This window comes from Heptranchias perlo, chromosome 36, assembly GCF_035084215.1.
Source record: "Heptranchias perlo isolate sHepPer1 chromosome 36, sHepPer1.hap1, whole genome shotgun sequence".
NCBI lineage: Eukaryota > Metazoa > Chordata > Chondrichthyes > Hexanchiformes > Hexanchidae > Heptranchias > Heptranchias perlo.
Window position 1 is genome coordinate 15,725,280 of NC_090360.1, and position 14,676 is coordinate 15,739,955.

A 14,676-nucleotide genomic window follows, 5' to 3' on the forward strand; every position below is an offset into this window, starting at 1 on the left:
AGGAACCATTCTGTCCCCCCAACCCCAGTGCACCATAGAGTCTGACTGGACAGGAATTTGCTGCCATAATTCCTCATGTGGTGTGTTCCAGTTTAAGTCACCTCTAAGGGAGGAAATTGCTGAGCCAGGAGTTGGAAGTTTGCCATGGGCACAGACGCAAAAAAAATTGGGGGCAATTCTGGGTCCAGATCAAGGGTCCTCTTGGTGTGAGAATCACACGGAATTAAAGTGGTGTAACATGCATTTACAAAGCCCAAACAATTTCAATATTTTAATAGTTAATCAGGAGCAGGCTAGACCAGTGCTGATAATTGTGCCAGTTCAGTGAAATCTAATACTTAAAACAGTAAATGCTGAAAACACTCAGCAGGTCAGGCAGCATCCTTGGAGAGAACAACAGAGCTAACGTTTCAGGTCGATGACCATACCACCAACGCAGTTCTGATGAAAGATCATCGACCTGAAACGTTAACTCTGTTTCTCTCTCTACAGATGCTGCCTGACCTGCTGAGTGTTTCCAGTATTTTCTGTTTTTATTTCAGATTTCCAGCACCTGCAGTATTTTGCTTTTGTTTCATTGAAATTTAATGTTAATTCTAGGATTTCACTGCTAGAGACTGTAAAGCTAAAAAGTTATTGCTGGAGGCCTCAGGCGGAAGTTAGATATTATTCATGTAGAGTCAGGCAAACCAGTTTCAGCTAACAGAAACCCTCAGATATTGCATTAGCCAAATCCCTGGGTGGGCTGTGTGCTATTTCCGTCATTAGTTGGATTACTCGTATACACAAGAACAATAATCAGCGATAAGCAGAGATATTTTTCTCTCAACGCATTTTGGATTTAATTTTTCTCCATTTGCAGTTCATAAATCACCATGTCTGGCTTTTTCTCCAGCCAGACAGCCCTGTGCATTTTCTCTGTCTAACAATCATCAATGCCATTCCTAGGTGGGCCCCAAGAGCCATGATTCATGACCGAGAGGGAACTGACAACCACTACACGTTGCCTGATGCCTGGCTTTCCCTTGTGATAGAACTGCTTGGGAGTCATTTCAAATTTGTGCCATAATATAAAGTGGGTGATAGCGAATGGGCAGCACGTTTTATATCTCTCCCCATTTTTATTTCCATTGAAGTCACAGAGTCCGCACTGAGCTCAGTCCATCAACCTAGACAAGAATTAACACGCCTCCCTCACCAGGGGCAAGCGTTTAGTCTGCACTCTTTGTTATTTTCAAGAGTAGACGCTTTTATTTTCTTTATATTCAAAAAAGACCAAATGGAAAATAGCTCTGGGGGAATTTTGACTTCAGACGATAGTATAAATCGGGGCAGAGGTGTTTGACGGAGGGGGAGGCCGATCCAATATTACACGTTTTACACTATCGTCCAATGTGTAAAAAAAACACACATACTCACTGAGGAAGAATCAATAAAAGGTCTGCAAAACCTGCTGCCAACAGCTGATGACTGGCAGTGATATCCCGGGCACTGAGCAAGACAGGCATGTACCTATCTACTTACTTAATCGTGGACACTCACAAATCTACGGCAATACAATAGAAATTCCACCAAACATCAATACAGCAAATAACCATGGCACTACATCCAAATACTGACCACTTACCAGAACTAGTCATCAGGGTCATATGCAGGCTCAGTCCCCGGCACATGTAATATGTATGTTGCACTGTGTTTTTTTTTTATTCGTTCATGGGATGTGGGCGTCGCTGACGAGGCCGGCATTTATTGCCCATCCCTAATTGCCCTCGAGAAGGTGGTGGTGAGCCGCCTTCTTGAACCGCTGCAGTCCGTGTAGTGACGGTTCTCCCACAGTGCTGTTAGGAAGGGAGTTACTTTTCATAGCGAGATTTTACAACTGAGTGGCTTGCTATGCCATTTCAGAGGGCAATTAAGAATCAACCACATTGCTGTGGGTCTGGAGTCACATATAGGCCAGACCGGGTAAGGACGGCAGGTTTCCTTCCCTGAAGGACATTAGTGAACCAGATGGGTTTTTACGACAATCCGGTAGTTTCATGGCCACCATTACTGATACTAGTATTTTAATTCCAGATTTTTATTTAATTAATTGAATTTAATTAATTAATTGAATTTAAATTCGCCAGCTGCCGTGGCAGGATTTGAACTCATGACTCTGGATTTTAGTCCAGGCCTCTGGATTACTAGTCCAGTAACATAACCACTATGCTACTGTACACTGAAAACAATGGTTAGCAATGTGCTTAACGAACAATTGCAGTAATATTTTTTAAAAATCAGCAGTACTAATTAGGGGAGTGGGGGAGCGGTGGGGGGTTGGTTGGCCATTCACTGGAAGTGTGGGAATCATCAAAACGCTGGAAGTATGTCTCCCTCCCAGTTCGATGCTGATCTCTACGTATTCTGGACAGGCGCTGCATTGTGAAGGAAACCAAACTACCTCATGTAACTTTTCTACTCTTAGCTGCTATTCTGTGTTCTGTTGTGTTTGTTAAATTTGTCCGATGTAAACTTCTAAATTATACTGAGAAAAAACACCAAGCAGGAAAACCGTATAATAGAATGCCATTATTAATAAGTGTACAGATGTGTATATCGTGGGGTTTTACTCATGCAATTTGCATGGTAATGTGGCAGAACATACACAGCTGTACCCACCTTAAAATAAGAGATCTATTTTACTGTGGATGACGTACGGTAGAGTTGTATCTTAGGTCTGTGGGCACTTGCTCTCTGCAGCCCAACTGGATATTCATAATGGCAAATGCGCCAACGATGTCGACACCAGTACATGGAACGACTGCTGAGTGACAGCTACAGGGCCTGTAGTTTTCACTCTAAAGCAGATCCAACTGAGGACGCCATACCAGACAGACTGTTCCATGGTAATGTGACAACATGACACATGGTCAATCTGGAACCAAAACAGCACAGATCTAAAACTTCTAGTATCTCTCCGCACGTACATCTCTTGCAACAATAGCCTTCATTGCATCCAGAATATATATTTAAAATTGGACCTGAATGTTTCCTTGATGAGCATAGGCTAACGTGACTGAAGGCTGTTGCCATAGCATCCATATACTACAACCTTGCTTATAATTCTCAGTGAGTAGACCAATTGATTTTCCAGTTTATTTTTTCACGAACAAAAGTAAAGACAAATTGGGTGAAATCTGACACTTTCTCCATTGAAAAGTAACAATATTCATAATCAGCCAACTGGCTTTAATTAGCCAAATCATTATAAAGAGAATTGATCCAGTCAAAATGTAAAATACGGTGAAAAGTTTCAATACCAGGGTAAATATTGTTTGGAAGAAGGAGCGAGGTCAATGAATAATCGAGTTGGGAACAAGTCATTAGGAAGATTATTGAAGCAGGCATTACAACTGAGTTATTTGGGTTCAAAAGACAGTGTTTATGGAGAGCAAAGGGTTTGAGGGATGTGGCAAGAAGGTGGATAGGTAGATGTTCAGCAATCAAATGGGGATTGGATTGTTGGGTCTAATGGCCTTTTCCTGCTTTGAAAAGTTCTTATATTCTCACCCACATGGAGTCATTACAAATAATTGGGTTTATTTCCACCTTCCGAACTGGATCAAGATGGAGCTGTGTGACTGATGTCAGCTCAGTTTAGTCACCGTCAGACTAAAATGATGATCTTTGCCACAGTGAATACCATGGGATAGAGGGAACTGATGCCTGGTGATTAACATGCAGTGAGTAACTTCCAAACATTGTGGCAGCATCAGTCAGACTTTGATGTGAGAGATATATATAAAAACTCATGGTGTGGCTCCACATGGTTTTCCAAGAAAACCACTATTTTCCGGTATTCTGTTGGGAGAGCGTGTTCGTATTGCTGACATGTGCTGCAGTCCCAAGTATATCAGAAAAACATAGCCCTGTAATTAAATAGGAAACTGCATACATCTAAAATGGAAAGTATTCAAAAAAAATTTTAAAAATTATATTTGTCACAATGTTTACTCACAATCAGAACAAAAATCACCTGTTCGAGAAATTCAATTTGTAAAACTGGATGCTTTCTGTCCCATAATTAGCAATTTTTTTGATTGACTTCTTTGTGGGCAAGTTTCACAATAAAACTGCAGGGAATCATTTTCTGCTCAAACCACCTCATGCATTTATCTTCCTCAGACATGTGACCCTAACTCAACCCCGGTTTTCTAAACACTTCCTGGGTCAACCCCCATTCTGCTTTCATCACTTCCCATTCCAATCCTCCAGGTGGCTACACCTGTCATAAAACATGGGCCGAATCGATTACAGAACAAGGATTAGGTCCATTGCAAAACAGGGAGTCGACCATTAACAAAGCATGGATTGGAGATATATAACTGAACTATATTATCCAGATTATAAAAACAGAAAATGCTGGAAACACTTCGCAGGTCAGGCAGCATCTGTGGAGAGAGAAACAGAGTTGATGTTTCAGGTCAATGACCTTTATATTATCCAGATTACTGGACAACAAAATTATGCTGTAATCAAGAACTTCAAATCATATAAGCTAATCCCTACAGTAAAATCTAATAAAAGCACAAGGAAACATCATTGGCCCTAACGAGAAATATCCAATTACCAGCCCTAATATCATGCATCTGAATCCCATGGGATTTTATACATTGTTTAAATAGGATAGCCCATGGAACATTTCAAATAAATTTTAATGGCTAAATAGAACTTTACCCTTGAGGGCCTCACCTTGAGGTTTCAATCAGGAAGCAAATCCAACATCAACAATGCTGATTAGCTCAATTTGTGACTATAAGGACTGCCCTAATTGGCAATTTAATCAAATTTTTATGACTGGAATCCTGAGCTGCTAATAGCAGGTCACCATGACCCCTTGAGTTAGAAACCCACCTTTTCCTCACCCTGTTTTAATATTTGATAGATAGTTGCTTCCCTCATCGTCAGGGCCCCATTAGGTGGTGCCTCCCCTTTGCCTGGTGAAGGATTAATTCAGAAAAATGAAGACTGCCTCTCATACACGTTGCCCTTGCCCAGAGATATATTAGTCTGTCATCAAAGCGTTGTTAATAATCTCAGTCTGGTCAAAAATAAATTCACAGGGAATACAGGGTGACCGCAGGCTCGTACATCGATACAACAACAATGTCCCTGTGGAGCCAATGGGAATAAATGAATCCTAACGGGATGTGCAATTAATATGGTTATCAGCTTCAAAGGAGGGGTTACCAACCAGTTTAAGGAATGCAGCATCAGCATCCAAATGTGATTATATTCATATGGACAAAGAAAAGTTATATTTATACAGCACTTTATCATATTCTCAGGACCCCCAAACCACTTCACGTCCAATTTTTGAAATGTAGTCACAGTTGTTATGAAGTTAAATGCAGCAGCCAATTGGCACTCAGTGAGGGCACACAAACAGCAAATGAGATAAATATCCCACAGATCTGTTTGTTTGAAGAACAAATTTTGCATAGAATACTAGGAGAATTACCTGCTCTTTTTCATATGATACCATGCAAACTTTTGCATCAACCTGCACAAGTGAACAGGCCCTTGCTTTTTCATCACCTGTACTTAAATCCTGGAGTGGGACTTGAACCCACAACCTTCTGATTTGGAAGTGAAGGTGCTACCAACTGACACTTAAAGTTTCCTACATTACAACAGTGACCACAAATTCAAAATTACTTAATTGGCTGTAAAGCGCTTTGGGACGTCCTGAGGTCATGGAAGGCTCGATATAAATGGAAGTTATTTCTTTCTTTGAGGTAATTAAAATTAATGGTATAGCACTGTAAAAAAAGCGACTGTCTTTTTTTTTCTTAGTTAACAATCAGGAATATGTAACTGATTCCATTTGCCAAGGCTACAGAAAGTATGTATCACGTTTCCTTTCAAAATTAGCAGTAATAGAGAGCATGCAGTTGAACTCTGACCTTTAACGAGTGCAGTTCCTTTCATGCAGTGTTCCTGTTGGAACACAAGAAAGGGCAATTATTGCAAATTAGAAAATCTATTGAAGTCCTGATGGTGGACGTATCAAACTGATGTGTCAGGTTTCTCTCAGTTCTACCCTTAACGATTTCTTTTTATTCCCCAATTTTCACCCCTCCTCCTGAATGCACTCATCTTATGCTGGGCTACAGATGTAAAACTGCCATTGGCCCTCTGCTGAAGCGGTTCTTCTCCATTGTGAGCCTAGACAGTGAGTCCACTCAACCTTGAGAGAGTGATATCGCAGCTAAGTCTGAACCTATCCTCCACCAACATCCATGCACTTTCTACTGTTTAGCGATACTGGATGCTGATTTTTTTTCTTTCCCTCCTTAGCCCAGGGGCACTGAGACTTCTTACCATCAGAGAATGGCAAAAATCAGTTAAACTCACCCTAGACCAGGGCTCAATCTTGAGACCTTGGGCCAGAAGGCTTCGTACCATACCAAGCAGTACATTGAGGCATCCAGATTCCCTTACGGATTTCCAATAGAATGTACAGTCATTAGCTGACATCTAATTTTAGACAAAATATGTGCAGAGGTTCTTTTTAAGTACCTGTGTCAACAATCTCTACCACAGAATCAGAAAACCCTTCCATAGCATTCAATTATCTTCTGACCTGGAATCACGTGGAACCTACATTAATACATAACATGCACTTCATCTGTAGGCTATAAATAAGTGTGGATCATTGCTGTTGTGCACTTCCAGAATTAGAAAATAGCCTGTCATCCCACGATCAAGCATTTCGCTATTTGATGGCTAATTTGTTGAACGTTTTGTTTGAAAGTACTAAGTGGAGCAAAGATGGGTAAATAACAGAAACACGTGCTAGGACTAAATTCAGTGACTGCAGCTGCTGATTCATGACCCAGATTTATCCCGGCAGTTTCATGTGTTGATACCAAGTGACGAATTGCCAGATATTCAGTTTCACCTGTGACTGTTGCTGAGACTCTTTCTGCCCCATCTGACTGCTGTGACCTTGTTGTGAGGGGGCAGAGGGTTAAATTATCATTTCGAGGACTGAGGTAATGTTGCTTCACATTTATTATTTTCTTTTTTTTAAAACTTTGGCATTAACAAATTGTGAATTTCACGCGTACAAACTAATCAACTGACCCATAATCCCTGCAGTCACATCACGACTTCTAGTCTGGGCAGTCACCAAAGCAAACAGAAAATCTCAAATAGCATGGAATGTTACGTTTTGGTTTGATTTACCCAGCAATTACATTCTGTAAAACACAGCCTTTCAGTGTTCCCTCCTTTCTCTTATGTTTTCTGGAACCATGGAGGCCTCTGCCAGCGTGATATTAATAGCAGGCTGTGGACAAGTGTGTAGCTTCAACTGGCCCCCACCCAGCTGAAAGGAGGTGTGGAGTGAGATTCACATAGAATAAGAAAATGGGGAGGAGCTGTAATCATGATAAACTGAACGAGGATGACAGAAATTGTGTGTGAAATGCATCATTGAATAGTAAATGTTCATTTTTTAACTGCAGACCGGGCTCTTAGTTCTAATTTAGCCTTTTGAGCTCTACGATACTCTGCTTACTGCTACAATAGGAAGAAAAACACAAGTCCAGCCAACTGGTTGAATCATAAGCGATGACTTTGCTACAGCCAGATCAGTCTGGAAGCATTGGGTTTCAGGACTGAGATTGTAGATTTTGCTGCGAGTTAAAACTGCCACACCAGTTAAGAAGTTGGAAGAGTTGCAAGTAAACATCGAAACGTTTAATGTGGGAGCACCACCACCACCACAGGGACTGAAGCAGTTCAAGAAGAAGGGATTGGCATTAAATGCGCCTTAGCCATCATCACTCGCATCCAAAGGAGAAATAATAACACAAAGTTGCCCACAGTCAGTCCTGCCTTATACACTCCTCCCTACTTGCACCCAGCTCCAGGTAACTGGCTGCCTCTCAGAACAGACTCCATTTTCCCAATTAGTATGGCCTGTGGCATTAAAGCAACACCATGGGAGGGGCAGGCTTTCCTACCTACATTCTGATTAAATCAGGAACCGCTAGAAGCATTCCTCAATCATATTGACTAGAACCAGCAGATGGTGATTGGGAGGCAAGAGGGAGGTGATTCCATAGGCAGAGGATGTCTGGGATGGGTGGGGAACCTCCTCCTCCTCGCCCTTAATTTTATGTTTTGTTCCCTCGTTCCTTTCAGCCAACCTATTTGGTTGCAAAATAATTTAGCCTCAGTATTGAGTTTAATAGACTCCCCATTTTCCAGCATCAGAGTGACCCTTTTAAAAGTAAATGCTTTTACCTCCTGATAGATGAGGGGTCTCTCATGTTATAATCACTTTTTGTAAAACAATACAATCAGAATAGTGACAACTCAAATTGTTGATTCTCCTTTTTTTTTGTTCTAGGGGGTGCTGGGGATCGGGACCGGATGGCTGTCAATCATGAAGCATTCCTTCTTATGGCAAACTCCCAGAATGACATGGAGGACTGGGTGAAAGCCATTAGGCGAGTGATATGGGCTCCATTTGGTGGAGGTACTCCAAACATCTGTATTAAGTGCCAATATTAAACTCTATTTACTGTACTCAGCTTACTTTAGGACCCCTCCAATTACTGATCTTCCACCTTCAACTAGGAGGGAAGCTCTGGGAAATAGATTCTCCAAAGTTACCATCTCTGCCACTTTGTGAATATCTGACTAGGAGCAGTTCCATATCGTAGAACTCATCCATCCAGTTTTTCCGTCTCGCATACATGTTCTGTATACTGGGTTGGCCAAGATTGGGAAAAAGTCAATTTAATAAAGGCAACATTTTTTAATGCTAATCAAAAATGGGATTGACTTCTTGAATTAAGGAAGTCCAATGCCCAACTTTAAAAAAAATCATTGGGCATTGCTGACAAGGCTGGCATTTATTACCCATCCCTAGTTGCCCTTGAGAAGGTGGGGGTGGGCCTTCTTCTTGAACTGCTACAATTGCTAGGCTGCCCATGGATATCTGTAGTCTAACATGTCCTAGTTAAATAGAAGATGGACAATTATAGGATTTGTTCACAATTAGTGACCTGACTGAATAACACAGGACCATAGAAGTTTCTGGAGTATTATTTCCAATTGCGGTTACTGGTTGTTCAAACAAGTTCCATTAAACATCTCTTTTACTATTTATACACTATGAATGCATTGAGAATTTTCATCACCTTCACTTATTTTGCTTTTAAAAGTCTTATTTTATTCCCACTTTATTGGGTAGAGCAGTACCTGATAAATCCAGTGACCCTGGTCCCATGTGGAATGCAATAACATTTCCAGTTGTCCCTTTGAAATTATAACACAGTGGGCACAGGGCTGTTATGTGCATCTAGTTGTTGCTGAAGCTACATCTTTATAAAACCCCCTTCATTCACTGACCAGCAGGTAGTTGTATTCAGAATTAGCATCAGCTACTTACTGCAGACGGCATGTTGTTACTCTGTATTTTGTACCATCTTAGAAGCCTCGTCTTCTAGAGCTTAAGTTGAGGCTATACTAGTTACTGATTAGGATGTGAGTGGCAGGATTTTCACCTATTCTGTTATCTTTCAATGGATATCCTCTTTCAAGGAAAAAAATGTTTTAAAGCTGAACACCATTGTCATCACACTACCATCATAAGGTGTTGCAATGATATTATTTGGAATCAAACGCATGTGTTTACAAATGGGTTTACCAAACACTTCTTCATTCTTTTTCTTTTAAGCAAAAACTTGAACTGTATGAGAAGACCTTCCGGCTTCCCATTAATGTAAGAAGAGTTTGCCTTTTCCGTAACCCCCATCAATGTTGCATCATGTCGACCCACAGGCTTGTAGGGCAGTTAATCCTGAAAGTGTTTTTTAAAGTCTATTATTGGTTCTACAAAGCTCATTGTCATTATGCTCCTACATCCTGTGGTCTTGCATGTTCAGTGCCAAACTTTGGGTTGTGGACCATTCCCCAGTAGGAATTGGTTTGACATTGCCTAAGGGCTTGCAACCCTTGTTCCCTGTCCTGAGAGTGCACTGTGGGTTAGCACACTGTTCGTTTATTTGTGGAACTCAAGTCCAAATCCAATCTGTACTAATAGGATGACACGCAGAGGAAGAAAAATACACCATTCGGTCCATCCAGCCTCTCCGTCATTTTATTAGCCCTTTACGTTTTTTTTGAATTGATAAGATAAAGAGCTGCTATGGCTAATAAAATGGTGGAGAGGCTCAATAAGCTTAATTGCTTACCCCTGTTCCTATTTTCCTATGACTTTCACCCCTTCAGTCAAGACTGGATTCAGATTCAGGTTGTCCAAATGAAGGGAAAATGTGTTAACTCAAAGCCCACCCTCAGTACGTGAAGAATGGATTTTAAACCATTTCTGTCTATGTGTTCTCCAATTGGTTTTTGCCATTTCATGAAGTTTATTTTTATTCTGGGAAGTGGGGACAGCTTTGATTCTTAGCGACGTTTATGAACATCCCTCCCATTGCTTCATTAAAATTACAACACAAGGGAAATTCAAATTGTGATTCAAAATATATCCAGTGGCACATACTCCTGAGTTACACCACTAAATAAAATTCCACCAGAATGTCCCTGCACTATAATTCTCTGATAGCCAGAATAATGTATTGCTATTGAGTAATGGAAGAAATCAAAAATCCTGTAAGTGTGTAGGAAGCCATTGTCTGTGATAAAGTGTGACTAAGAAAGCAGGAAGGAGTCTACGAGTGTTAGACAGACCAGTGATATGAGATAGTTTGTACTCCCTCTTTATTTGGGTTGGTGGAGTCAAGTCATTGGCTATTAGTCTGTCTCTCCATCGATGTAGGTTCTGGTCATATAATTGTATTTATTCCTACATCTGAGGCAGTTACTAAACAATTTGAATCATGCAACTGCAGCAGCATAATGCATTTCAGTGTGGAATGATTCAGGGTCTCAAGTGGTTGCAAGAGTTAGGAAATCGCCAAAGATACTAAGTAAAGAAAAATGAGTCTGCGTATAATATGTGGTGGACAAAATGCCAGTCTGTATAGAGTGTGTTATAAAATTATTAAAGGCCTGGTACATCCATGTCATTCCATCTTATGCCCTGTTTATATTGCAGTCCCACTTCCACTATATTTATACCACTGGGCAAATTCAGAGCACAGGTAGCCACGTTGAATGATGTGTGTGCGAGTTATTGCTCTAAAGTCACATATGATTCTGGATATGGACATTCACCAATGGTCATGAAATGCCCCTACAGACCAGCAGTGTAAAACTTGCATTGCTAACCTGTAGAGGTGAGCAGAAAATGGCAACCCCCATGCCCACCGCCACCAACAACAGCCGTTAACGTTTGCCCCCAAATTCCCTTACCTCTAGAGGCAGAGAGCGAAGCCCCATTCCAAGGTGATGTTCTAATCCTTTGAAGGCTGAATCTCACCTCCTTTCTATTACAGTGCTGTGTCCAGAGGCAGCACCGTATTGGAAATGGTTTTCAAAGGCCAGTGTTTTGATCACTGGGGATGGAGACCAGCAGCAAATCATTTACACCAAGACAATAGCATGTACTGGAAAAGCAATTACATTTTTGCAATAATAATAACAACCCAGTGTTTAGCAAACACTGAAAAAAAAATAACAAAGACTTTTGAATGGGTGCAGTGCCATCCTGAACCGTTGCCTGAATGGCAAGCTGAACCAACGTGGTGGGTGAACGGCATGCCTGCAGCAATCCTTCCAGTGGTGCATCTGAAGTTTTGAAAGTGCATCCTTCTCGTAAATTGGATTGTTAAGAATATAGAGCCAGCTTTTCCAATGGATTAGTGTTAAGAATTCACATTTCACATTCTCCCCCCCCACCCCACCAGTGGTTCAGTTGGTAAGTGCACTGCCCATTATGGGACTGAACAGTACAGACCAGGGAGGTTCCAAATTCTCTCCCTTATCCATCACTCAGGGTGTTCCTGAGTGATGGATAAGGAGAAAAAGAAAAAAGACTTGAGTGTGATCTCTGACTGTTCACCGAAAGTCTCCGCGCAGTGTGAGGCTATTACCAGCTCGGCTGCATCTCAAGGGTGTTTGACTGTAACTTAAATTATTCCTAACTTTTTTTAATGCTATTAAAGTAACAGCGAGGAGATTGCAAAGCTCGTTATCTGTTGCTGTGCTGCGTAACACTGAGAAGGTTAGTTTAGCTGCTCGTATTCTGGAATCTCTGGCTTGTAGACAAACTGCCCCAACAATAATATCCTTTTGCAATCCAAACTCCATTTTATTAACATTCCTCAGCTTTCTAGCAGACAACTTAACTCAAATGATAGCTGTGGACAAGGTAAAAGGTCACTTACTGCTGAGATATGGATGTGTATAGATAAGTGATTCCTGCTGTGAGCTCTCACTTGGGAAGAAACCAGTCACCGTTTTTGCTTATTATTTCATGGTTGAATATTGAACAGGAAGTTCCTGAGGTAAATATTTTCAATAATGAAATAGCTAAGCTAATTTGTTAAAGGGGCAGTGCCTTCATGAAAAAGTGTTTGGCAAAATCTTTCTTTTGGAGGAGGGAGATGGGTCATAATTTTTTTTATCAGAATGGCATCACATCCAAGAAAAGGAAAGATTTGTTTCAGCACAATTTATGTCAAGCATTTGCCAGCAAAATAAGTTTGCTGATCACTCTTTCATCAGGAGAGACCTCTTTGAAGTGTCGGAGTCTGGGAATGGTCAGATTACTATATCAATGACGTTCACTAATAAAGACAGGGAGGAAATTATTGCAAGAAGATTTCCTGTCTACCCCAGAAAAGAGAGCTTCCTCTCGGGGGCTGCTTCATCACCTTTTCACACTAGCCGATGCTTTAAATAGCCAGGCGGGCTGCATTCATGTTCCAGCTGCATCAAAGCAACTGTGAATCACAAGGCATGGGGCCCATCAGACCACAAGTACAGCCGTTGCTTCTGTTCAATTGTCCTTTAACCATTTCCCACCCCCTGCAAATTCAGTCACTTCAGTGGGAATCTGCAGAGTCACTTTGGCCGCAGTAGTTGGGAAATAGTTAGAGTTATTCACTGTAGTAGTCATTATGGAAATCTTTTTTTAATCTAGCAATCACAAATTGAGCTTAAGGAATAATAAGATGTTTTACAACAAAAGCGAAATACTGCGGATGCTGGAAATCTGAAATAAAAACAGAAAATGCCATAAATACTCAGCAGGTCAGGCAGCATCTGTGGAGAGAGGAAGCAAAATATTACGTTTTGTGTTTGATAAGTTCACGTCATGATAACAAAGCATTTTACGTATAAAGGAAATAACCTATCTGGTAATTGGTGATCTAAAGATAGGCATCTGAATCCTAGATTCCTAGGTGAGTCGGGTGGGAACTCCGCCCACTGCTCTGACCCTGCCGTGACCCTGACCCATCTCCCTAGGTCTGGGTCAATTCCCTATACAGGCTGGGCTCCCAGTCCCAGCGGTATCTCTGCTCTCCAACAACAACTTGCATTTACATAGCACCTTTTAACATAGTAGAACGTCGCTAGGCGTAATCAGACAAGAACTGACACCGAGCCAAAGAATGAGACATTAGGACAGGTGACCAAAAGCTTGGGACTTGGAAGCATCTTGGGACATTTTGCTACTTTAAAGGCACTATATAAATGCAAGTTGTTGTTGTTGAGATCAGGAATTGCTGATCGCATGGTGCAGACAAATTTGATTCCTCAAATAAAGCAACAACATTAGGAACATAGGAACAGGAGTTGGCCATTCAGCCCCTCGAGCCTGTTCCGCCATTCAATTAGATCATGGCTGATCTGTATCTTAACTCCATCTACTCACTTTGGTTCCGTATCCCTTAATACCCTAACCTAACAAAAATCTATCAATCTCAGTTTAGAAAGTTTCAATTGACCCCCAGCCTCAACAGCTTTTTGGGGGGAAAATATTAGGCAGGACCTGGGAGCAGCAGCAAGAGGTGAGTCAAGGAGCAGGATGTCTTGTGGGGGAGTGCAGGACAGAATTTCACTCGATAATTCCTACTGTTTTGAAACTATAAGGCAGGAATGCGTGTTATCCAATATGCCCACACGGAACTAATGAACCACAGAGGCGTTATGGAGTGACCTTAAACTGCAGGAAGTTTCAATACGTGCTGATTTTTTTTAACTAATAAATGTAGATAAATGGACAGTACGTCTGAAATGTTGTCTATCCAAAGGCTTGGCATGTATATGTAAACAGGTACCTCAGCCTATGACAGGGGAGATTTCACCATCACATAAAGGAGGCTTGTATGGATCATAAATACCAGTATAGACCAGTTGGGCTGAATGGCCTGTTTCTGTGCTGTAAATTTTATGTAAATCTATGTAATGTGACTCCCAGGGATTAAAAGACTTGCCATAAATAGGCAGAGACTAACTCAATTTTTAAAAAAATGTAGACTATTAGGGGGTTATATTAGATGCTGATGCACTAGAGGCCTTGGTGCAAGAGGTGGACAGAAGGAGGGGCATCCTATATCTGCAGGGGTGGGGGGGCAAGAGGCCCTCCAGACATATGCTCAAAAGACAGTGGGAGGCAGTAGGGGACAAAGTCAATGCCAGGCGCATAGCGCCACGAAGATGGATGCAGTGCAGGAAGAAGTTCAATGCTTTGACATGAATGGT

General features: G+C 41.3%; 1 protein-coding gene across 5 annotated transcripts in view; it reads left to right on the top strand.

Moving 5' to 3' along the window:
• LOC137304136 (rho GTPase-activating protein 22-like) overlaps nt 1-14,676 on the top strand; it is a 295,940-nt gene that overhangs the window by 243,455 nt on the left and 37,809 nt on the right. For 4 of the 5 annotated variants that reach the window (XR_010958519.1, XM_067972623.1, XM_067972625.1 and 1 more), the window contains one exon: nt 8,405-8,533. The exons of the other annotated variant lie outside the window; for it this stretch is intronic. Coding sequence is in view for 3 of the 4 variants with exons in the window: in XM_067972623.1 (XP_067828724.1) it covers nt 8,405-8,533 (129 nt within the window). In the remaining variant the exon portion in view is untranslated. The remainder of the gene's footprint in view (nt 1-8,404; nt 8,534-14,676) is intronic. 5 annotated transcript variants of the gene reach the window in all.